General features: G+C 46.9%; 3 protein-coding genes across 3 annotated transcripts in view; 1 reads left to right on the top strand and 2 right to left on the bottom strand.

The window, feature by feature from the left end:
* The window catches only part of LRRC24 (leucine rich repeat containing 24), a 42617-nt gene extending 25830 nt beyond the window's left edge, over positions 1 to 16787 (bottom strand). The window contains exons 1-2 of the mRNA XM_032223287.1: positions 16754 to 16787; positions 9721 to 9769 (exon numbers count right to left, since the gene is read on the bottom strand). The gene's annotated coding sequence lies outside the window, so the exon portion shown is untranslated. The remainder of the gene's footprint in view (positions 1 to 9720; positions 9770 to 16753) is intronic.
* Positions 938 to 17130, bottom strand: C8H8orf82 (chromosome 8 C8orf82 homolog). Its single transcript, XM_032223288.1, has 3 exons — positions 16754 to 17130; positions 9721 to 9769; positions 938 to 1576 (listed from the first exon to the last, which is right to left on the bottom strand). The coding sequence occupies exons 1-3, from the start codon at positions 16892 to 16894 to the stop codon at positions 1149 to 1151; spliced, it is 618 nt and encodes a 205-aa protein (XP_032079179.1). The 5' UTR covers positions 16895 to 17130; the 3' UTR covers positions 938 to 1148.
* A 3476-nt stretch (positions 17131 to 20606) lies between these two features.
* On the top strand, positions 20607 to 23027 carry PIGM (phosphatidylinositol glycan anchor biosynthesis class M). Its single transcript, XM_032223019.1, has one exon. The coding sequence runs from the start codon at positions 20878 to 20880 to the stop codon at positions 22228 to 22230; it is 1353 nt and encodes a 450-aa protein (XP_032078910.1). The 5' UTR covers positions 20607 to 20877; the 3' UTR covers positions 22231 to 23027.
* Positions 23028 to 24348: the final 1321 nt, after the last annotated feature.

Genomic DNA, 24348 nt, shown 5'->3' with positions numbered 1-24348 from the left:
CCAGAATTCCCCCAGCCAGCCATGGGAGTTGAAGTCCACAAGTCTTAAAGTTCCCAACTTTGGACACCCCTGGGCTAAGGGAAGTAGATATACTTAGCCTATAGAAGAGAAGGCTTAGGGGAGACATGATAACATCTTCCAATTCTTGAGGGGCTCTTACAGAGAACAGGGGGTCCACCTATTCTCCAAAACACCTGAAGTCAGGACAAGAAGCAATGGGTGGAAACTAATCAAGGGGGGGGGAAGCAACTTAGAATTAAGGAGGAATTTCCTGACAGTGAGAACAATCAATCAGTGGAACAGAAGTTGCCTCCAGAAGTTGTAAATGCCCCAACACTGGAAGTCTTTAAGAAGATGTTGGATAGCCATTTGTCTGAAGTGGTGTAGGGTTTCCTGCCTAGGCAGAGGGTTGGACTAGAAGACCTCCAAGGTCCCTTCCAACTCTCCCATTCTGCATTCTGTACTCATATGTACGATGAAGGAGAGAAGCAACTTGGAATTAAGGAGAAATTTCCCGTGAGAACAATTAGCCAGTGGAAAAATTGGCCTCCATAAATGGCGGTTTGCTCCACCACTGGAGGTTTTTAAGAAGACTCTGCACAGCCATCTGGCGGGGATGGTGTAAGGACTCCTGGCTTTGTCAGGGGGCTGGACTAGAAGACCTCTAAGGTCCCTTCCAGCCTTAGGTTTCCGTGATAATTATTCACGCACCCATAGCCTGCGCCTGAGGAATCTGCTCATCATCCAGCCGAGTTTCCTGCTGCTAGGCAAAATTTGGCTTTCGTTTCTTTATATTTATTTATTACATTTATAGGCCACCCGTTCATCACTCTGCTGAAAGCAACGCTTTGGCTGTCCACGGAGGGAGCTCGAGGAAGTGAGAAGACCCTGCACTTTAAGCCAATCAATCGCCTGACGAAGACCAATCCTGCGCACAAACCATGAAACGGTTTTTATTCCAAGAGAGTTTATCCGGGATCCTTGCCCTCCTGGGATTCTGGACAGACGCTTCCAACCACGTTCTTGAGTTGGTCTCCTGGGAAAAACGGGGCACCTGGAACGGCAGGTGGGGCATAATTTGGGTTGATGTCAAGCCGAGGGTGCCAACAAGAAGACCACTGGAAGGCGTTCCTCGCTCTACAACGGCGTCAGATCAACCGCAGCAGCTCGTTCGTGAGCGCGTGTCTCTTCTCCTGCCAGCGGAAATGAGTGGGCGGCTGACCGGGTCCGTCCTGGTACTCAAAGCAAGGGCTCAACTCAAAGGCCAAGGATGATTTGACCAATCCTACCCCGCCAGCCTTCTCCGGACCTGGGTGATAGACCCGCCCGTTCTCGGCCAGCATGACCAGCTGCTCCGGCTGGAAGGGCACGGCCAGGCGCTCTGAGCCCCCGCAGAAGGACAGCGACTGCTGGCCCGAGGGTCCATCCAGGAGGTGCGTGAAGACGATGGGCCGGTCATCGCAACGGACGTAGTTGTGCTCCCGGCCGCAGGGCGACAGGTAAGGGAAGGAGTCCTCATAGCGGCCGCTGCGGTTCAGCTTCAGCTGCTTGAAGAAGAAGACCAGGAACTGCTGGTCTACAGGGAGGAGGGAAAGCAGAGGCCGGTCAGCGGGGCAAGAGTAGGGCAGAGGGGCGTGTGTGTCCCTCCACCTTGGCTGGGGAGAGAAGGCAGAAGGGCCCTGCAAACCAATGGCTCCCCCCAGTGGTGGGATTCAATTTTTTTTTACTACTGGTTCTGTGGGCGTGGCTTAGTGGGCATGGCTTGGTGGGTGTGGCTTGGTGGGCGTGGCTTGGTAGGCGTGGCAGGGAAAGGATACTGCAAAATCCCCATTCCCTCCTGATCAGCTGGGACTTGGGAGGCAGAGAATAGATGGGGGCGTGGCCAGCCAGAGGTGGTATTTACCGGTTCTCGAACTATTCAAAATTTCCACTACCGGTTCTCCAGAACTGGTGAGAACCTGCTGAATACTCTCTCTGGTCTGCATGGAAACCACCAAGCTCAGAAAGCACCAATGAGCCTTCAGCTCCTCCTCTTCCTCCTCCTCCCAAACCTCTTTCCCTATTCCCGTGATGGCGAACCTACGTCACGCGTGCTCAAAGTGGCATGGGAAGCTATGTCGGCCAGCATGCATGGTTTTGTCTGTTTGTCTGCTGGGTTTCTGGTGCACAGGTGTGCGCAACAGTCAGCTGCCCTTCGCGCGGGCGGCAGTGCTGAAAACTGGTGTGCGCATGTGCGCCAGCCAGCTGATTCTCGGATATTCTCATTTGCACCAGAACCCGGAAGCTTGGCTTTTCCAGAGCGCGAACTCTTTGTGTGCATGGCTGTGCCGAAAAAAAGCCTACGCACTGGCCAGCTGATTGTTGGGTGCGCATGTGCACTAGAACCCAGAAGTTAAGACTTTTCCAGAGCGTGGCCCTGACGAACGTGTATGTGCGTGGCGCAACATTTCCGTGTGACCACCACTGCCTTATTCCCTTGTAGCACTGATGAGGTTACCTGGCTAAGTCATACAATGTCTGAACCAGTGGTGGGATTCAAATGGTTTTACTGCCAGTTCTGTGGGCGTGGCTTGGTGGGCGTGGCAAGGGAAGGATACTGCAAAATCCCCATTCCCTCCTGATCAGCTGGGACTCAGGAGGCAGAGAATAGAAGGGGCGGGGCCAGCCAGAGGTGGCATTTGCCGGTTCTCCGAATGACTCAAAATTTCCGCTCCCGGTTCTCCAGAACTGCTCAGAACCTGCTGAATTTAACCTCTGGCTCCCCTCACTGTTATAGCAATAGTATTTAGGTTACTGATATTACTGGTTGCTCTCCCACCCCCTGGTCGCGTGATGAAAATCCGGACCCTTGGCAACTGTGTTTACAATGTTTGCAAATGCCTCAGGGTCTCCATGAGCGACCTTCCCGGATGGCTTCCGACAAGCCGAGCCAATGGGGAAGCCAGATTGGTGTAATGGCTGCGTGATTCGCTTAATGACTGCAGGGATTTGCTTAACAAGGGAGGCAAGAAATGGTCATAAAACGAGGGCAAAATGCACCTGACAAATGCCTGGCTTAGCTATGGAAATTTTGGGGTCAATTGTGGTCGTAGGTAGAAGACTATCTGTATGCCTGGTGGGACCCCCAAAAAGGGCTTTCTCGGAAGTGGCCCCTTCCCAATGCAACATCAATCTGGAGGAGGAGGAGGAGGAAAAGCAAGAGGAGAAAGAGGAGGAGAAGGAAGAGGAGGGGGAGAAGGAAGAGGAGAAAGAAGAACAGGAGGAAGAGGAAGAGAGAGAGGAGGGGGAGAAGGAGGAGGAGAAAGAGCAGGAGGAGGAAGGGGAGGGGGAGAAGAAAGAAAAGGAGGAAGAGGGGGAGAAGGAGGAAGAGGAGAAGGTGGAGGGAAAGGAGGAAGAGAAGAAAGAGGAGAAGGAAGAGGAGGAAAAGCAAGTGGAGAAAGAGGAACAGGAGGAAGAGGAAGAGGAGGGGGAGAAGGAAGAGGAGAAAGAGGAACAGGAGGAAGAGGAAGAGAGAGAGGAGGGGGAGAAGGAGGAGGAGGAGAAAGAGGAGGAGGAGGAAGGGGAGGGGGAGAAGAAAGAAAAGGAGGAAGAGGGGGAGAAGGAGGAAGAGGAGAAGGTAGAGGGAAAGGAGGAAGAGAAGAAAGAGGAGAAGGAAGAGGAGGAAAAGAAAGAGGACGAGGAGAAGGAGGAGAAAGAGGAGGAAGAAGAGGAGGATTGTGGGGTCCTTGGTTCTTCTTAGTGGTTTTCTTGCAAACGTTTCATGACCCAACTGGGGAACATAATCTGTGCTAGAAGGAAGGGTTTTTTTTTGCACCTTCTAGCACTGATGACATTACCTAGTTGGGTCATGAAACGTCTGCAAGAAAACCACCAAACCATAGAGAGCACCAAGGACCCCACAGTCCTCCTCCTTCCTGTCCTCCTGATTCCCCGCTCTTCAACCCCCCTACCCCTTCTAGCACTGATGATGTTGCCTAGTTGGGTCACGAAACATCCGGCAAGAAAACCACCAAGCTCAGAGAGCACCAAGGAGCCCACCATTCAACCCTCAGCTACGAAGATTCCCTTCTCTCGGTCTCTGTTATCAGCATCCCTGATTCTGAGCCCCCCCCCCCGGGGGGGAAGAATCTCCCCCCTCCCTTTGGCTACGTTTTCCTTTTTCTTGGCATTCGCTCCGGCTGTTCTCGGTCTTGGCAGCCCCACTAAGAGACCCCGGCCTGAAGCTCCCCCCCCCAAGCAGGTGCACGACTCACCAATTTGAATTATTTCATTACAAAACGTGTGGGATACAGCCAAAGCATATATTCGAGGGTTGGCAGTGACATAGGTGGGAAAAAAAGGAACGAGAGAAAAGAGAAGTGCAAGAAATTAAGAGGCAGAATGAGAGAAAGATACACGGAACAAAGGGATCAAAAAATCAAATTGACCGGATTAAACATTTTAAAAAATATTTTGAATTATTTCGCAGCGCGGGCTGCAGTCCCGTCATCGGGAAGCGGATATGAAGATGAGGAGGGCCTGTGTTTGCTTTCGGCCGGGAGCCGGCCGGGGGAAGTCGAGCGAGAGGGAGGGACGGGAGGCGGCTGGCAAAGAGCCCACCTCCCCGACTCAGAGCCTTATGTAACCAGGGCAAATCCCTCCGGATTGGGAAAGGCCAGCGTGTGCAAAGACAGGACAAGGTTAGAGCTTGGTGGAGGAGAGGAGAGCAGAGGAGGAAGGGGGGGGGGGTTGACAGGTTATTTAGAGGCTGTGGATCCCTACTTCCCCTCGGTTCAGTTCCAATAACAAAGAGGGACAGAGAAAGGATGGGGACAGCATCCTGGCCAGATGCAGCTGGAAGGCAGAAAAACAGAAAGGGGGAACTTGGCCACCGCATTTGTGAAAGCGACCTCCGAGCTCTAGAAATTGGATTGCATTTTTTTTAATTAAATATTTTATTTGGCCACGTGTGATTAGACACACCAGGAACTGGTCTCCATGCAGAAACTATGTAGGTGTGGAGCAACAGAAGAATAGAGTAGAGTAGAATAGAAAACAGAATAGAATAGAATATAGAATAGAATATAGAATAGAATAGAAAGAATAGAAAATAGAATAGAATAGAAAATAGAATAGAAAGAATAGACTATAGAATATAATAGAAAATAGAATAGAAAGAATAGAAAATAGAATAGAATATAATAGAAAATAGAATAGAAAGAATAGAATACAGAATGGAATAGAAAATAGAATAGAAAGAATAGAATATAGAATAGAATATAGAATAGAATATAGAATAGAATATAGAATAGAATAGAGAATAGAAAAGAGAATAGAAAAGAGAATAGAAAAGAGAATAGAAAAGAGAATAGTATAGAGAATATAATAGAAAATAGAATAGAAAGAATAGAATATAGAATAGAAAATAGAATAGAATAGAAAAGAAAAGAAAGGAAAATAGAATAGAATAGAATAGAATTCTTTATTGCCCAAGTGTGATTGGACATACAAGGAACTGGTCTCCATACAGAAACTATGCACGTATGAAGCAACAGAAGCATAGAATAGAGTAGAATAGAATAGAAAATAGAATAGAATAGAAAAGAAAAGAGAATAGTATAGAGAATAGAATAGAATATAGAATAGAGTAGCTGATGCGCAAAATATACATTGCAACGCTTATTGCAAAGCCTCTCAGCTATCAAACGACAACCCGGCCTTCACGTGGTGCCCCCCCGTTCCCACCAATCGGGCTCTGTCGATCCTTGGGACTGGCGCCCCCTTGGGTATATCCAGCCGAAACAGCTTCCATGGATCGCCGTATCCATTCCAGACCTGGAAACGGCCAAAAGGAGGTGTTCGTCTAACCACTCTGCGTCACTTCAAACGGAAAGCCGAAGATATAGTCATGCGCCCATTCAATCTTAGCCGAAAATCATATAATAGCGACTGGCTGCACCACCTGACAACCCTAGCCCAGGACCGAAAACAGTGGCGTCAAATTGCCATGGAAGTCGCCTATACCCACGATGGGTGAAGAGGCGTCAAGTACAAGTACAAGTACAAGAATAGAGTAGAATAGAATAGAAAATAGAATAGAAAGAATAGAATATAGAATAGAATAGAAAATAGAACAGAAAGAATAGAATATAGAATAGAATAGAAAAGAAAATAAAAGAAAGGAAAATAGAATAGAATAGAATTCTTTATTGCCCAAGTGTGATTGCACACACAAGGAATTTGCCTTCGGTGCATAAGCTCTCAGTGTGCATAGAAAGAAAAAAAATACATTCGTCAAGAATCCTAAGATACAACACTTAGTGATAGTCATAGGTTACTGATAAGCAATCAAATCATGCTAGGAAACAAAGGAAGGGATATAAATAGTAAAGACACAAGCAACATGGTTATAGTGATAATTCTCATCATCATCATAATTCTAATAAGAGGGCAGGAGTAAAGAGGATAAGAAGAAGGATAGAGAATCATATAGCTATACTACCTGGGGAGATACAGGTAGTCCTTGACCACTGGTGGGATTCAAATAATTTAACAACCGCGTCTCTGCCCTGATGATTTTTCCCAGCAACCAGTTGTAGCAACCGGTTCCCCCAAAGTGGTGCGAAGTGCCTGATTCCCACCACTGTCCTCAACTTACAACAGTTTGTTTAGTAACCATTCAAAGTTACAATGGCACTGAAAAAGGGGACTTATGACTTGCTTTTCACACTTACGACCACTGCAGCACCCCAAGTCACCTGATCAACATACAAGCGCTTGACAACCGATTCGTATTTATGACGGTCGCAGTGTCCCGGGGTCGCGATCCCCCTTTTGCGACCTTCTGACCAGCAAAGTCCATGGGGAAGCGAGGTTCACTTAACGACCACGTTACTAACTGAAAAACTGCAGTGATCCACTTAACAACTCTGGTGAGAAAGTCGTAAAATGGGGCAAAACTCACTTAACGACTGTCTCGCTTAGCTACAGAAATTATGGGCACAACTGTGCATCGTGAGTCTGGGGCTACCTGTGCAGGTGGACAGGATGGTGTATGAATGTGAAATGAGGTGTCCGTTTTGAGATTTTTAACTGAATTTAAAGTTAAATTAGAGTGTTTAATTTCATTTTAGAAAAATTTTTGCCAAAAGTTTTTTATTTTTTAACATAGATGTAATATAAACCAAAGAATACCAATACATCTTAACAAACGTTTTTTGAGTATTCAGTAATATATTAATTCCTTTTGCCATTAAGCCTCTTCAATTTTTATTTGCTCTTCTGCTTTCCATACACCATATTATAGTCTACTTCATTTTCACTCTCCCCCTCCCTCTCTTCTCCTCCCTACCTCCTTTCTTCCCTCTGCCCTCTCTCTCTTCTCTACTTCCCTTTGCTCTCTCCCTCTCCCCTCTTTCCACACCTTCCCTCTCTCCTACTCTTTCCCTCCCTTCTACATCCCTCTCTCCTCTCTTCTTTCTCTCTTTCCCTCTCTTTATCTCCCTTCCATTCTCTATTTTACGCGGTGTATTTCCGCCTTTTAGCAAACCCCATTTACTATCAATGGCATTAATAATTATATTCCCAAAGGAAAAAAAAAATATTTTCCATATTGCTAGTTTTACTTTTAGAGATATACCTTTATACGAATTCCATTTGTTTCCTCCCCCCCTCTTTTCATTTCATTTTAATTTTTATACACTGTTTTTAACTTTAAATATTTTATGATTAAATAGTTAATTATCCTTCTGTGTGTGTGGGGGGGGGGGAATGGGCAGTTCAAACATGGGAAGAATAAATTAAAAAATAAAATGTTTCTAGCCAGACAAGCTGCAGAGCCCGCCAATAAAATATCCCAACATCACCTCCTGCTGGACTGTTTCAGATAACACAAGGGAGTATGGTTGTGTTGCTTGAATAGCATCCTTGTGAGAAGACGCAACTAGCCATGGGATGGAATCTGGTAAGCAGTGCTGAGCAGGTCGCGCATGATTCATCCATGCCCAAAATTACTTTTATACATCGGGAAGGCCCTTGCTAAAATGGAATGCCTCTCCTGCCTTCTCACCGATTCTTCCAAACGAATGCAAATGGGAACTTTTTAAAATCATTTATGGTGGACGTTTGAGAAAACAAAGAAATATTGGAGTAGTCATCAGATACTGGGTTCGTATTATCATATGTGGTGGACATGTCAAAAGGCAAAAAAATATATATTGGGACCAAAATACGTACAGGGTTAGAAAAAAATGATAAAGCAACATATTGATTTTAAACCAGAAATATTTTTGTTGGGTATTTTACCAGAATAGTATAATAAAGGGAATACATATCTAATTTTACATGTGTTAACTGCAGCAAGAATTGTATTTGCACAACAGTGGAAAAATGAAGAGATTCCTGCAGATGAAAGTGTGATAAATATATATATATATATATTACAATGCACAGAGATGGAGAGATTAACACTAAAAATAAAGGAGAAAGAAGAAACAGAATATTTTTAACATGGAACAAACAGAAACAGAGGTTAGAAACTAAAAAGGATTAAGAGAATGATTAATTATATAATGAAAGCTTTCTAGTATGGATAAGCCATTGCTACTATTATTATGTGATTATTATCAATGATAATATGTTATGATTACCATTATGCTTATTGACAATTTGTTCAAAACTAATTGTACTCAGACAACACGCTGTTCATATATTGAGTTTGTGTGTGTACAAATGTGTGTGTGTGTGCATGTATGTATGTATTTATATATGTTAGGCAGCTGTATCAGGGAACACAGATGTGATTACATGTCATGGAACTACATTTCCCACAAGGCAGTTCTGCCCACATTTCCCATGAGGTAGTTTCTTAAAGGAGACAGTTCTTAATATACTGTTGAGTCAGCACAGGTATGGCTAGCTGATGAGAGCTAAATAGCTTGAAATAGATCTGTACTGCTCTCCCTTCATTTCTTTATCAGCAAAAATGTAATACAAAATGGTCTGTCGTGTAAGCAACTGCCTGGAAGGCTCCTGGAGTGGGGTTGAAAGGCGAAAGGGAAAGCAGTATGCTCCCTCCCATATTTTGGGGGCACACCAGGTGCTTCGACAGAAGAAAAAAACACTTAATCATTCCCTTGGCTCAGCTGATAAGGGAGGAGAGCTTGTGGCTTAGAGGTTAATACAACTGCCTAATATGTAAAAAGACCCCAGGTCGGAATCACAGCAAGGGTTTGGCTAGCTGACGAGAGCTAAATAGCTTGAAATAGATCAATACTAGTCTCCCTTCATTTCTTTATCATCAAAAATGTTACATATAAAAATTAATAGTATATATTGGATTCGTGTTCTAAGACAGAAGAAACTATCATTCATTGATAGAATACATTCCCTTTCTTTCCTGACTGAAAATGGCTTGCACCTTTTCACTTCAAGATCACTGATTCTTGTTTGTAAAGCTGGTGCTAACAGTAGCAGCGGCCTTTGAGCCATGAAGAAGGAAAACCTTTATAGACAAAACTGTTTTTAGCAGAGATCTGATAGCCTTCCAATGGCACCAGAGTTACTTTTCTCTGCATAACAATTTGGCAATATGACGAACCAAAAAAAAGATTATTCTTATAACCCGTAAGTTATTTATACGCTTAGGTGCTCCCTTCCATCCCTGTTAACCTGTTATCCCCGATGATCCTACCTTCCCTCCAAGAAGCGTCGATAATCTGGGGTGGAATAAGTAGACATTACCTTTGAAACACGTGATGAAGTTCTTGACCTTGGTATCATCGAGGAAAAGCTGTGGGACGTGGTCAGGATCGGATGGGGTTAGGGTAGGCACGGTAGAGGAAGAAAAACAAAAATTGAGTGAATTGGATGCCCCTCTTTCTGAAAAATACAGAATAGCAATAGCAATAGCAGTTAGACTTATATACCGCTTCATAGGGCTTTCAGACCTCTCTAAGCGGTTTACAGAGTCAGCATATCGCCCCCAACAACAATCTGGGTCCTCATTTCACCCACCTCGGAAGGATGGAAGGCTGAGTCAACCTTGAGCCGGTGAGATTTGAACCGCTGAACTGCAGATAACAGTCAGCTGAAGTGGCCTGCAGTACTGCACCCTAACCACTGCACCACCTCGGCAACCTCGGAAGAGAATGGAAAACAAGACCCACTGGCTCAGAAACAAGGAGGGCACTGCTCCACCATCATGGAGGAGAAGAATTATCTCTTGGATCACACAAGCCACCCTTGAGTCAGTCCACGTGCGCTGTAGGAGAAGAAGCTGAGATGGAAGGTGGAGTCAAATGTGCCATCAGCCTGGAATCATTGCATTGTCGAGAAAGGCTGCAAGCCCAGCTTTTTATGAGTCCCCTTCGGGGAAAAGGGCGGCATATAAGTGCAATAAATTCAATTCAATTTTATGAACTCCACTCACCCTGATCTAGTGCCTTGGTCATTAGCTGACTAGATTCTTGTACAGGTAGTCCTTGACTTATGCTGACAATTGACCCCCAAATATCTGACGCTGAGAGATTTTAAGGGAGTTCTGCCCATTTTACACATGCTCGCCACAGTTGTTCAGTGAATCGCTGCAGTTGTTAAGTGAGTAACACAGTTATTAAGCGGATCTGGCTTCCTCGCTGACTTTTGCTTGTCAAAAGGTCACAGCAGAATTCTGGGAGTTGAAGTCCACCCCTCTTAAAGGTGCCACGGGTGTGAAACACTTACATTTAGAATTAGAATAGAGCTGGAAGGGACCTTGGAGGTCTTCTAGTCCAGTGTTTCTCAACCTTGTCAACTTGAAGATGTCTGGACTTCAACTCCCAGAATTCCCCAGCCAGCATTCGCTGGCTGGGGAATTCTGGGGAGTTGAAGTCCAGACATCTTCAAGTTGACAAGGTTGAGAAACACTGTTCTAGTCCATCCCCCTGCTCAGGGAGGAGAACTTATACCATCTCAGACAAGTGACTGTCCAGTCTCTTCTTAAAAATCTCCAGTAACAGAGCACCATGGAAGGAAGCTATTCCACTGGTTAATTGTCCTCACTGTTAGGAAGTTTCTCCTTAATTCCAAGTTGTTTCTCTCTTTGATGAGTTTCCATCCGTTGTTCCTTGTCCTGCTTTCTGGTGCTTTGGGGAATAATTTGAGCCCCCTCTTCTTTGGGGCAGCCCCTCAAATACTGGAAGACTGCTATCATGTCATCCCCGGTCCTTCTTTTCTTAACTTCCCTGTTGCTTGGAGTTATCAAGCCAACGCATGCTTTTCTTTTAATACCGACCCCCCAACCTCATTTGGGTTTAATTCGGTGCTAATTAGATGCGCCATTAGCATAGCAGAGGCAATAATGGGAGTCAGCAGATGAGGCTAATGCATTCAAAAGAGGTCCGAGCAGCCTCCAGGGCTGGAACGAAGCCGGCATTTCTTCTCGACCTCCAAATCTGCCACTTGGCTGGTTTTCCTTTTACCCTGGAGGTCTCCATTAACATTTCGCTCTGAAGCTGACAGAGTGCGCATTGATCCTGGTTATGTCATCTGAATTCCTTCCGAACTGGAGGACAAACATATTTTAGCTTTCGCGGAGGGAAACAATCTCTGGAACTTGGTGTCAGGATTCCAAATAGTAAATTAGAGTCCAAAGCAAAGGATTCTTGAAAGTTCCAATTTATGAAGAGAGCCATGTTGGCACATCTGGGAAAACTCGAATCTGAAAGCTTCTCGGTTTTCTCCACCCAGTTGAAAGTTCAAGATCTTTCCCCCACACCCACAAGCCCATCCCATGGTTCTATCTCCCACTGCCACGCTGGCAGCTTCCACCCATCCAGTTCCGGTCAGGTGCAGATACAAAGGATGACCTTGGTTTTCTAGAAAGAATGTTGTTATGGCTACATATCATCTAACTCTGTACAATCCCCCCCTCCCATTTTCCCACAATAGAAAATGCATAGTAGAAGAATAGAAAGTGTGGCAAGCCAAAGACCCAAAAGAAAAGATGGCTGCATGCCTGACACTTGGAGGTACAGGTCATCCTTGACTTACGACAGTTCATTTAGTGACCGTTCAACGTTACAGTACAAGGGCATTGAAAAAAGTGACTTAGGAACATTTTTCACATTTACGACTGTTGGAGCCTCCCCAGTTCTGGTCATAAGTCAAAGACTACCTGTACAGAAAGGTTTGGAATAAGTAGCATCTACAAAGCTGTTTCTTGCAGAGAAAACTACCAGATGTAGTAGAAAGAGGACACGGAGAAGGAGGAAGAAGAGGGGGAGGAGAAGGGAAAGAAGAAGAAGGGGAAGGAGGAGGAGGAAGAGAAGAAGAAGAAGAAGAAGAAGAAGAAGAAGAAGAAGAAGAAGAAGAAGAAGAAGAAGAAGAAGAGGGGAGGAGGAGAAGGGGAAGAAGAAGAAGGGGAAGGAGGAGGAAGAGGAGAAGGAAGTGGAGGAGGAGGAGGGGAAGAAGGAAGGAGGAGGAGAAGAGGAAGAAGAAGAAGAAGAAGGGAGAAGGAGAAGGGGAAGAAGAAGGGGAAGGAGGAGGAAGAAGAGAAGAAGAAGGAAGTGGAGGAGGAGGGGAAGAAGGAAGGAGGAGGAGAAGAGGAAGAAGAAGAGGAAGAGGAAGAAGGGAGAAGGGAGAAGGAGAAGGAGAAGAAGAAGAAGAAGAAGAAGAAGAAGAAGAAGAAGAAGAAGAAGAAGAAGAAGAAGAAGAAGAAGAAGAAGAAAAGAAGAAGAAACAACTAGTATCAAGAGGCCTGGCCTCAGTTACAGTAGGAATGGGGTACCAACCATTGGAAGTCTTCAATAACCAGGTTGAGGACCAGTCGTCATGGAGAAAACCTATCTATATGTTCGCTAAGAGTCAACATTGATTTGAAGGCTCATAATCACTCGGTCAGCCTCTGCTTCGCTGCTGCTTTTCGGCTGCCATTGAAACGGGGACGGGGGGGCATGGTATTTGGGAGGGGAATCATTATGTACTGGAGGATTGTTATTAGGAGTTGTCCTGACCATCTATCTGCGCATGTGGAAGAAGGGAGTTTCCCACCAAGGCCAACTGTCCAGCATTCCAACCTGATGATGCTTTTTGAAGACATCTCCCACCTGACGGTTGGGTGAATTATTATTGGACTATGGATGGGGTGCCAAGGCGAGGGGATTGAACTATACGTGATATCCATTGCTTTCGCGCCAATTTACTCAGACTCAGCTTTGCTTTGCTACTCATCGTTTGTAATCAGTAAAAGTACACTTAATTCTAAGCATGGAGTTGAGTGGTTTCTTTCTTGGTTATTAAACGAAGGAGCACCTGACACACTCAGTCAATCATTGAATGGAAAGACCTGCTCTTTTGAGAAGGTTCTAACGTAGGGAAAGGCGGAAGGAAAAAACAGAAGAGGATGGCCAGCAGCAAAGAGGATCGACTCAGTTATGGTGGCAATGCCTGAAGGACCACATTAGGGATAGACTGTCATGGTGGAAATCTACCTCTGTAATTGATGATTCTAAGCCAGTGGTTCCCAAACTTGGCAACTTTAAGACTTGTGGACTTCAACTCCCAGAATTCTCCATCCAGCTCTGCTGGCTGGAGAATTCTGGGAGTTGAAGTCCACAAGTCTTAAAGTTGCCAAGTTTGGGAACCACTGTTCTAAGTCAATCATGGTACCACAACCGGCCAGGGTCAGGGCTGCCTCTGATCAATCCCTAGGACTCCATAGATTTAGAGAAACAGTACTTTGACTAAGGAAGAACTGAATGCAACAAAAGTCAGGCAAGGTCTGAGCAAACGTGCGCGAAAAGACAAATTGAAAATAGCCCCCGAGGCTACCCGCTCCGTAGTCAGGCCGACATAATCCAATCATCAGCCAGGAAGATGTTTTGAGAACATCTCTGGTCCACGTTCTCTGGGCTGCCTGGAGTACCGCATCCAGTTTTGGCCACCACACTATAAAAAAGATATTGAGACTCTAGAAAAAGTGCAGAGAAGAGCAAGAAGGATGATTAGGGGACTGAAGACTAAAACATATGAAGAATGGTTGCAGGAACTGGGCCTGGCTAGTCTAGTGAAGAGAAGGACCAGGGGAGACATGATTGCAGTCTTCCAATATTTGAGGGGCTGCCCCAGAGAGGAGGGGATCAAGCTATTCTCCAAGGCACCTGAAGGCCAGATAAGGAAGAATGGATGGAAACTGACCAAAGAGAGATTCAACCTGGAAATAAGGAGGAATTTCCTGACAGTGAGAACGATCAACCCATGGAACAGAAGTTGCCTTCGGAAGTTGTGGGAGCTTCATCACTCGAGACTTTTCAAGGAGAGAGTGGACTGCCATCAGTCAGAAGTGATGTAGGGTTTCCTGCTTGGGCAAAGGGATTGGACTAGATGGCCTCCAAGATTCCTTCCAATGCTGTTATTTTGACTAGTTAATTTGAACTCTTTTTTTCAATCCAATTCAGAATACAGTTGGAAGGGACCTTGGAGGTCTTCTAGCCCGTGACCTGTCAAAACCGCGCTCGACTAAGCCGCGCCCGATTAAACCGCGTCGCTGACGTCATCAACAGGGTGACAACAGCCAGCGCGGAGAAAGAAGGGCGCTTTAAATAGCGCTTTGAAAGCAAGCCGATTCAACTTAAGGTAAGGGTTAGGTTTAGGGTTAGCTTTAGGGTTAGGGTTAGGTTTAGGGTTAGGTTTAGGTTTAGGGTTAGGTTAAGGGTTAGGTTAAGGGTTAGGTTTAGGGTTAGGTTAAGGGTTAGGTTTAGGGTTAGGTTTAGGATTAGGTTTAGGGGGGTTAGGTTTAGGTTTAGGGGTTAATTTTAGGTTTAGCATTTACAGCGAGCTTCTGTCTCCGTGCTGTTGTCGCCCTGTGATGATGTCAGCTACGCGGTTTTGTTGAGCGCGGTTTAGTCGAACGTGGTTTTGTGGTGGAACCTTCTAGTCTAGCCCCCTGCTCAAGCAGGAGATCCTATACCATTTCAGATTTAGCAATAGCAATAGCAGTTAGACTTATATACCACTTCATAGGGCTTTCAGCCCTCTCTAAGCGGTTTACAGAGTCAGCATATTGCCCCCAACAACAATCAGTCAGCTGAAGTAGCCTGCAGTGCTGCATTTAACCACTGCGCCATCTGCGCCACCTCGGCTCTTAACAGTTTTCAAAAAATGGCTGTCCAGTCTTTTCTTCAAAACCTCCAGGGATGGACCACCCACAATCTCTGGAGGCAAGCTGTTCCACTGATGAATTGTTCTCACTGTCAGGAAATTCCCCTTTAATTCCAGATTGCTTCTCTCCTTGAAGTTTCCATGCATTGTTTCTTGCCTTCTGGTGCTTTGGAGAATAAGTTGATCCCTCTCTTCTTTCTGGCAGCCCCTCAAATACTGGAATACTGCTATCAGGTCTGTCTCCCGCTCTAGTCCTTCTTTTCTCTAGAGTAGCCATACCATGACCATTGCAGCCTCCCAGGATTTGTGAGATCCCCTTTTGCAACCTTCTGAGAAGCAAAATCAATAGGAAAGTCAGATTCAACTGTAGGAAATAAGAAAATTCAAAAATAAAATAGTATGTAGGTATATATGTTAGAAATGCATACAAACTTTATTCTGCTTTGAGGAAGGCATGCTGAAAGTATACCAAATATGCAATAGCGTTGTGTTAGGAATAGATTTTCTTTTGTTTGAGGATTGTTAGAAAGAGGCCCAGCTAAGGGAACATTCCTTAATGCCAAGGAGAAAGAGATAAGAAAAGGCCATGCTAGCAAAATATTGTATGGGCATTTCTGGGGAGTGGGGGTGGGTGTCAGGAACAGGTACAGATAGATACCAGATGTCTAGAGTGGAGAATAATTTGAGCAAACAAAAGAAAGAGATAATTTAGCCTCCTTAGGTGGTTTCGATTAACCAAGAGACCCAAAGGAGGAGGGAAATAGGGCGTCGCGATGAAACTGTATAGAACAGGGATGGTGAACCTATGACACGGGTGCCACAGGTGGCATGCAGACCCCTCTCTGTGGGCATGCCAGCCATCACACCAGCCCACCTCTACCGCCCATGCGCATGTCCCTCCCACTTGTCTTTGGGTCTCTGCTGGTGTGCATGTGCGGGGAGGGAGGGGGCCATGTGTGGGAGGCGCTCACATTACATTTTGGAGGTTCATGCGCATAAACGCTCCCCCACAACCCATTTTGGGCCTGGAAAGCCGCCTGCACCAACCTGGAAGACAAAATTGGATGAGGGGAGACCGGGGGAGGGGGGGCACGCACAAAGGACGGGTGGATGCACGGGGGGCTCTTGTGTTGCATTTCGGGGGTTCACATGTGTGCATGAGTGCTTTGGACACTGGGCACCCAAAACATTAGCCATCCCGGGTACATAAGGTAAGGCTCAAAACTTCCATTTGAAGGTGTATTCGCCGCACTTTGCAAACGGCTATTATGATTTTCTTTTAATAGAATCTTTTTGCTTTCACTGACCAATTTTCGTTGGCTAAAAACCATTCCCGACACAATTGTAGTGATTCACTTAACAACCGTGGGAAGAAAGGTCACAAAACGGGGCAAAACCCACTTGCATAGCCTAGGAACGTAATTTTTTGGACTCCACTGTGGTCGTAAGTCGAGGACCACCTGCAACGCAAGCTTCCCCCTCCCCCACTTGCTTGGGGGGGGTCCCCTTACCAGCCCTGCCCCTTCCCCCCATCCCCCCCAAGCCGGAAATGCCCTTTTTGAGTTGCGGGGGGGCATCCGGTTGACCTTACGACCCCGCCACCCCCTCGGAGGGTCTTCCCCTCCCACCCCCATACCTGTCCCTGGTGGTCGATGTAGTAGAAGTACTCGCGGGTGCGCGGCGAGGGGCTCTGGCCTTGCTGGTAGAGAGGCTGCCCGGGTCCGCGACGGATCCCCGGGCGCAGCAGGAAGCCCAGGCCGGTCCGTAACAGCCGCATCCCGGCTCCGGTCGCTGGCGGCGGAGAGGACAACCCGGTCGGTAGGCCGGAGCCGTTTTACCGGAAGCGCTTATGGGGGACCCTTCCGTTGACGGACGCGCTCCCGCCGGCGCGCGGGGCCGGCAGGAAGGTTCCGCCCGCGGTGCGACCCCTGCTGGCCGGGAGTGGAATGTCCGTCGCTTGGTCGCCCCGAGAGCGGAGTCCTGTCCGCGCTGCTTTTCCTGGCCAAGACCGCGTGAGTAGCCCCCCTCCCGCTGCTCTTGGGCGCCCCCAGTGGACGCCTGGAGGCCTTTGCACCTGGAGGGGCGTCTGGGCTCAGAGGGAGGAGAAGGCAGAGCCTCAAAAGGGGCACCCCGAGAGCAGGAAGAGGCTCCTCCTCCTCCTCCTCATTGTTCATCCAAGAAGGGGAGATGAACTTTATCTTCCCTCTTCCCTTCCTCTCCTCCTCCTTTCTTTCCGTCTTCCTCTCCTTCTCCTCTTCCTCATTCTAGATCATGTCTCTGTTCTTTCTCTTCTACCACCACCACCACTTCTTCCTTCTCCTCCTTCAACTCTTTTCTTCTTTCCTTCTCTATCTTCCTCTCCTTCAGTCTCCTTCTTGATCATGCATGCTCTTCTTCTACTATCAGCACTTCCTGCTCCTCTCCTTCCCCACTTTTCCATCTCCCTCCTCTTTTTCTTTCTCTTCCTCGCCTACATTCCTCCTCCTGCCTCCTCCTTCTTAAACTTCGTCTGTTCCTCTCCTAAACCACTTCCTCCTCCTTCCCACTTTTTCTTCTGCTTCTCTTCCTCCTCCTCTCTCTTCCTGTCCTCCTCCTCCTCCTCCCTGAGCTTCATCTGTTCTTTTTTCAGTACTACATCCACATTTCCTCCTCCTCCTCTCTTCCCCTCTTGAGTCCCAAAAGAGCACATTTCCCTCCTTAGATATCATTGTGCAGCCCACTCCCCCAGGAATACTATCCAGGGAGTCCCCAACTTACAATCGTATAGTTAGCCATTGTTCAAGGTTACGTTGACACTAAAAGGTAACTTGTCACCAGTCTTTACATTTATAGTTCATTCCTACAGTTTGCAATTCTTATAGTTGCCAAGGATGTGTTGAAAGAAATGTCCTTCTGGGTTCAGCTCCAAGTGGGGAAAAAGACACTGGAGACATGGAGGCTGCTTGGAAAGATGGTTTATTGTTGGACAGGGCCACATGGCTTGAGCCCTGAACAGAAAAGGTGATCACATGCTTCAATGTTGGTGGAGAAGAAGAGAAGGGCTGAGGGAGGGGCTTGCTAGGCTTTTTATACCCTGTTTAGTCCCCCCTCTCTGTTTCCTGTTCCTGTGTAAGAAATGAATTCTGACTGGTTGTCAGACTCCCATGGTGCCATGCAGGGGGCTACTCTCTAGGCTGTGATGAGTTCTCAGATGCCTTGTGGTCAGTTGAGTATATTATCATGCCTTTCTGTAGCTGCTGGTGAAGTCTTTATTATGTAAAGTGGGCTAGCCTGGCCATCTCAATGGCCCATTAACTGGGGATGGGCAGGAAGCTACAGGCAGCTATTCTGTCTTTTAAAACATGCTTCTTTTCACATCCAGAGAAATATTCTGCCTTTTCAATATTTCCTAGGATATTTCATTTTTTTTCTGGGAGAGGGGCTGGATGATAACTTCCCACAGATGGACACCTTTGATTCTATACCAAGAGGCGGCAGAGAAAAATCTCTGAGTGAAACTTGTCTATGGAGATTCTGAGTCATCCTTTGTCCCAAAAGTGCTTTTCCAAAAGGCAGCTGGGCTGGTTTTTTTTTCCTTTGAAGAAGAAAAAGACATTTCGCTTCTCATCCAAGAAGCTTCATCACTTCACCATGGATGAAGTTCCTAGAATGAAAAGCGAAATGTCTTCTTCCACAAGGAAGGAAGGAAACATTCCAGTTGCCCTTTGGAAAAGCCCCTTTGAGATATGATATCCTCTGGGATTGGGCGGCCTATACATCCATTAAAAAATAATAATAATAAATAACAATAATAATCTGTGAAACTCCAGTTCAGTTTCCTCTCTTCAAAATGTACTTTTCAAAAGAATCGGGATGAAATTAAGTTTTGGGGGGCTGCAAATTTCTCCATTGTGAAAAGTGAGAATAGAGTTCATGCAGTTTACTGCTCCCCCCCCCCTCCCCTGCTATTATCGGTGTTTACTTCTTTTGCAAACTCTGTTGGTGTCAGCAAAAGTAGAAATTGTTTCATGCAAGACTGCCAACATTATTATCCTCTCTCCCTGGCTTCCTCCTTTATTTCGGCTTTGGAGGTTTAATGTAGTCAAAGGGCTCTTAAATGGCTTCGCATTTTATTTCAGAGTTGCACTTGAAATGGGAACCCTTGGCCTGTAGCAGAAGGGATATTGGGGTCTCGGTCCCTTAGAATTCCTTCCCAGAGTTAATTATTACCTTTTTAATTACAGGTCGACAATTATCCCAATGAATGTTGCAGGACAAAGAGCAGTTTAATGGGATTTTTGCTGGCTTTGTTCTTTCCATGTGTGGAGAGTGGAGTTGGAGATAGAAAGTAAACATAAAATGTTTAATGCCTGCTAGCAATCCCTTTCTGCTAGCAAAAGTCATGGGGGGGGGAAAAAAAGAGAAAGAAGGACGCAGTTCATGCCTGCAATTTACACATTTAACAACGTTTGAACTTTTTCTTATAGCAATTTGTCTAAGTTGTGATGAAAACTTTACTTGTTCCTTCACTGGTGGAGAAAGTTGACCATTGTGGGGGGAAAGGTTAAGGTTAAGGTTAAGGTTTAATGGATTTGTATGCCAAGGTGGCGCAGTGGTTAAATGCAGCACTGCAGGCTGACTGCTAGATCAGCAGTTCAGCGGTTCAAATCTCACCGGCTCAGGGTTGACTCAGCCTTCCACCTCCTTCCGAGGTGGGTAAAATGAGGACCCGGATTGTTGTTGGGGGCGATATGCTGACTCTGTAAACCGCTTAGAGAGGGCTGAAAGCCCTATGAAGCGGTATATAAGTCTCACTGCTATTGCTATCTGCAGTTCAGCGGTTCAAATCTCACCGGCTCAGGGCTGACTTCCATCCTTCCGAGGTGGGTGAAATGAGGACCCGGATTGTTGTTGGGGGCGATATGCTGACTCTGTAAACCGCTTAGAGAGGGCTGAGAGCCCTATGAAGCGGTATATAAGTCTACTGTTATTATGCCGCCCAATCCTGAAGGACTCTGGGCGGCTTACATAAAAACATGGGCCATAGGTTCGCCATCAAGGCCCTAAACCCTTTTGGACAGATGTTGTCCAGTGTCTTCTTAAAAACTTCCAGTGATAGAGAACCCACAATGTTTTTTGATTCAATTCAGAATAGAGCTGGAAGGGACCTTGGAGGTCTTCTAGCTCAACCCCTTGCTCAAGAAGGAGACCCTACACCATTTCAGATACATGGTTGTCCAATGTATTAAAAACATCCAGCGTTGGGGCATTCACAACATCTGGAGGCAACTTCTGTTCCACTGATTAATTGTTGTCACTGTCAGGAAATTTCTCCTCAGTTCTAGGTTGATTCTCTCCTTGATTAGTTTCCACCCATTGTTTCTTGTCCTGCCCTAAGGTGCCCTGAAGAATAGTTTGACTCCCTCTTCTTTGTGGCAACCCCTGAGATATTGGAAGACTGCTATCATGTCTCCCCTAATCCTTCTTTCCATTAAACTAGACATCCGCAGTTCCTGCAACCGTTCTTCATATGTTTTAGCCTCCGGCCCCCCAATCCTCTTTGCTGTTCTTCTTTATGTTTATATTTTATATTCAAACATAAATAAATATGGGTTAGTGTATGAGTAAGGAAGCTGGTGGCCTGCCTGACCAATTTTAAAATTCAATCTCTGCTTTTTCTCCCCTGTGGCTATGTTGTTTTTTAAAAACAGGAGTGCCTGCTAAATTCGGAAGCGCACGAGAGAGAGTCTTCAAACTTGACCGTTTGTTCTGTGGAAAACCATGCTGAAACGAGGTCTTAAATCCCAACCGGTTCATGGATCTGCTTCTCGCTGTGATCCCTGTCGGCGAGACCCACGCCCGGATCCCCCTCTGAGCGCAGGGCAGCGTATTCTCCGGGGGCTCCTCCGGCGGGATGTTTTATTCGGCAACGCTTTGCTACTCAGGCTGGGCCTGATGTTTTACGGGCTCTACCAGGACAGAACAATGCTGGTGAAATACACAGATGTCGATTACCAGGTCTTCACCGACGCCGCCAGATACGTCACGGAAGGAAAGTCCCCTTACCAGCGGGCTACCTACCGCTACACTCCCCTCCTGGCCTGGATGTTAACCCCCAACATTTACGTCAGCCACGTCTTTGGCAAGGTCCTTTTTGTGGCTGGGGATCTGGTGGCGGCCTTCCTGATCAACCGAATCTTGCTCCTCCGAGGGCTGGACAGCCGGACCGCTGGCGGGTGCTGCGCCTTCTGGCTCTTTAACCCGCTTCCCATGACGGTGTCCAGCCGAGGCAACGCCGAGTCTCTCGTTGCCAGCCTGGTCCTTGGCACCCTCTATTACCTGGCCAAGAGGCGCCTAGTGAAGGCGGCTGTGCTTTACGGCCTGGCCGTACATATGAAGATCTACCCCGTGACTTACGCACTGCCTTTTCTCCTCCATTTGCAACGCAGCCTGGGAGAAACGGAACTGGAGAAGCGGAAAGGGGAGGGAGCTTGCGCCGGGCGCTGCCTCGGGCTACCTCGGAGCTGCTTCACGCGGGACATCCTGGTTTTTGCCGCCGTCTCCGGGGGCACCTTTGCCACCCTGGGTCTCACCTTCTATGTCTACTACGGCTGGGAATTCCTGCAGCACACCTACCTCTACCATTTGTTCCGGAGAGACACTCGCCACAACTTCTCACCCTACTTCTACCTGCTGTATTTGACGGCCGAAAGCCGCTGGAGTTTGGCGCTGGGGCTGGCCGCCTTCCTGCCCCAGCTGCTGCTGCTCCTCGCCATCTCCTTCGTCTACCACCGAGACCTGGCTTTCTGCTGCTTCTTGCACACGGCGGTTTTCGTGAGCTTTAACAAAGTCTGCACCTCCCAGTATTTCCTGTGGTACCTGTCCCTCCTGCCCCTGGTCCTGCCATTCCTGCAGATGTCCTGGGGGCGGGGGGCAGCGTTGCTATCGCTGTGGCTCCTGGGACAGGGACTTTGGCTGCTTCCCGCTTACTTCCTGGAGTTTCAAGGGCAGAATACGTTTCTGCTCCTCTGCCTGGCGGGTTTGGCGTTCCTTGCCATCAACTGCGCCATCCTCGTCCAGATGATTTCTCACTACCGTCCAGAAGAGGCCTCCAGAAATAAGAAACAGCTATAAGTCCGCTTCCCTCTCCAGGCGACGAAGAAGTCATGTGCCTCTGAGTGGCATCAAGGTGAACAAATCATCATCACTGAACGCCGGGTGGAGTCTAGGCAACTGATTGGAGCTAGCATAGAGTTTACTGGCCAGATTCCTTCCCTGTTGCCAATACGGAGTCTTTTCCCCAGCAGATACATTCTCATTATGCCCAGAGAGAGAGAAATATCCGCCTCTACCAAGGATCGAACTCTCAGCCTGCAGATTGTGAGGCGAGAGCTCCACCTCTAGGCCACCACACCACTCATCTGGTCGAACGAACGAACGCCAGAAGTAAAGTTGCTCTGAAAAGAGGGGAACAGAATTTGGGAAAGGGCAGAGAGATTGTCCTGCGGTGGCAAATGGATTAGTTCTCTCCAACAGACAAATCCCATTCCACATTTGCTCCGTGGAATAGAACGTTTCTAAGGCTTTGGGGTTTTATAGATAACCTTTTTCACAACCTCCGTCAGGGGTGGGTTGCTGGTGGTTTTACTACTGGTTTGCAACCTGCGCCCGTGCATTATTCAATGTCGATTGTTCTTCGCGCATATGCAGAACAATTTGCAGTGAACTGCGCACGCGCAGTCACTAAAAATCCAAAATGGTGGCGGCCCAGCGGCGGGAAGGGAACCAGTTTGCCGGCGTGGCAGGCCTGGCTCGCTGCCGGTTCTGTGACCCAGGCCTGAATTCCGCGACCGGGAATTCACAACTGGCTTGCTGGGGTTTTTATTTTGATTTGGCTGAAACCTACAGTTGCAAATAAATGTTTTAAACAGAAATTCTTACACGGTAATGGTCCTTTTAAGTTTAAGGGTTGTGTTTTAAAGGTATTCGGATGGATGCACATACAGTTTTATGCGTTGTGGGAGTGGTGTCTTTGGAATTGACGTGCGTTTGTGTGGTTTTGTGTGTGGCATCATGCGCTCAAGTCGAGTTGGCATCTCTGCATATAAATGCAGTATTTCTCCCCTTTGGCAAGTTAGCAATAGCAATAGCAGTTAAGACTTATATACCGCTTCATAGGGCTTTCAGCCTTCTCTAAGCGGTTTTACAGAGTCAGCATATTGCCCCCAACAACAATTCGGGTCCTCATTTCACCCACCTCGGAAGGATGGAAGGCTGAGTCAACCTTAAGCCTTGGATGGATAGATAATAGATAAGATAGATAAAGAAGATAGATAGATAGATAGAAGATAGATAGATGATAGATAGATAGATAGATAGATAGATAGATAGATAGATAGATAGATAGATAGATAGATAGCAATAGCAGTTAGACTTATATACCACTTCATGGGGCTTTCAGCCCTCTCTAAGCGGTTTACAGAGTCAGCATGTTGCCCCCAACAACAATCCGGGTCCTCATTTTACCCACCTCGGAAGGATGGAAGGCTGAGTCAACCCTGAGCCGGTGAGATTTGAACAGCCGAACTGCAGAACTGCAGTCAGCTGAAGTAGTCTGCAGTGGTGCATTTAACCACTGCGCCACCTTTAAGAGAGATGGACTTCCACTCCCAGAATTCCCCAGCCAGCCAAACGGTTCCTTTCATGATATGGAGAGCATAACTTGGTCCTTAGCACCAATAAGACCTGGGAGATTATAGTGGACTAGAGAAGGAATAGATCAGACATCCAGCTGTTGCTTATCAATGGAGACGGAGTGGAGCAAGTGGCCAATTTTAAGTTTCTGGGTGTTATCTTAAAAGAGGACCTGGCCTGGGGTGCCCATATTGCAGCCCTGGTCAAAAGGGCCCAGCAGAGATGATGCTCCCTGAAACTTCTCAGGAAACAACACCTGGATGAAAAACTGCTGGTGAGCTTCTGCACCATAGAGAGAATTTTAACTTATTGCACCTGTGTCTAGTTTGCCAATTACACCGTGGCAGGTAGGAGGACAGCACTGCAGAGGGTTAACATCAACATCGCCCAGAGGATCATTATTACCTTCTCCCTACTTTGGAAGAGCATTATGGTTCCCGCTGCCTTAAGAAAGTTCAAAACATCCTTAAAGATCCTTCTCATCCTGGGCACCCTTGTTGTTGTTTTTTTAAACTATTACCATCTGGCAGACGGTACAGGTCAGAGTTTGTTGCATTC

The sequence above is a fragment of the Thamnophis elegans genome, chromosome 8 (genome assembly GCF_009769535.1).
Source record: "Thamnophis elegans isolate rThaEle1 chromosome 8, rThaEle1.pri, whole genome shotgun sequence".
NCBI lineage: Eukaryota > Metazoa > Chordata > Lepidosauria > Squamata > Colubridae > Thamnophis > Thamnophis elegans.
The sequence above is the reverse complement of the archived record's forward strand: the minus strand, read 5'-3'. Positions and strand labels throughout refer to the sequence as shown.

Coding starts and splice junctions, on each gene's coding strand:
- C8H8orf82 (XM_032223288.1), bottom strand. CDS start 16,894: ATGCGGCTGTTACGGACCGGCCTGGGCTTCCTGCTGCGCCCGGGGATC. Junction 9,770..16,753: donor ACATCGACCACCAGGGACAG/GTATGGGGGTGG, acceptor CACGTCCCACAG/CTTTTCCTCGATGATACCAA. Junction 1,577..9,720: donor CTTCATCACGTGTTTCAAAG/GTAATGTCTACT, acceptor TCCTCCCTGTAG/ACCAGCAGTTCCTGGTCTTC.
- PIGM (XM_032223019.1), top strand. CDS start 20,878: ATGCTGAAACGAGGTCTTAAATCCCAACCGGTTCATGGATCTGCTTCT.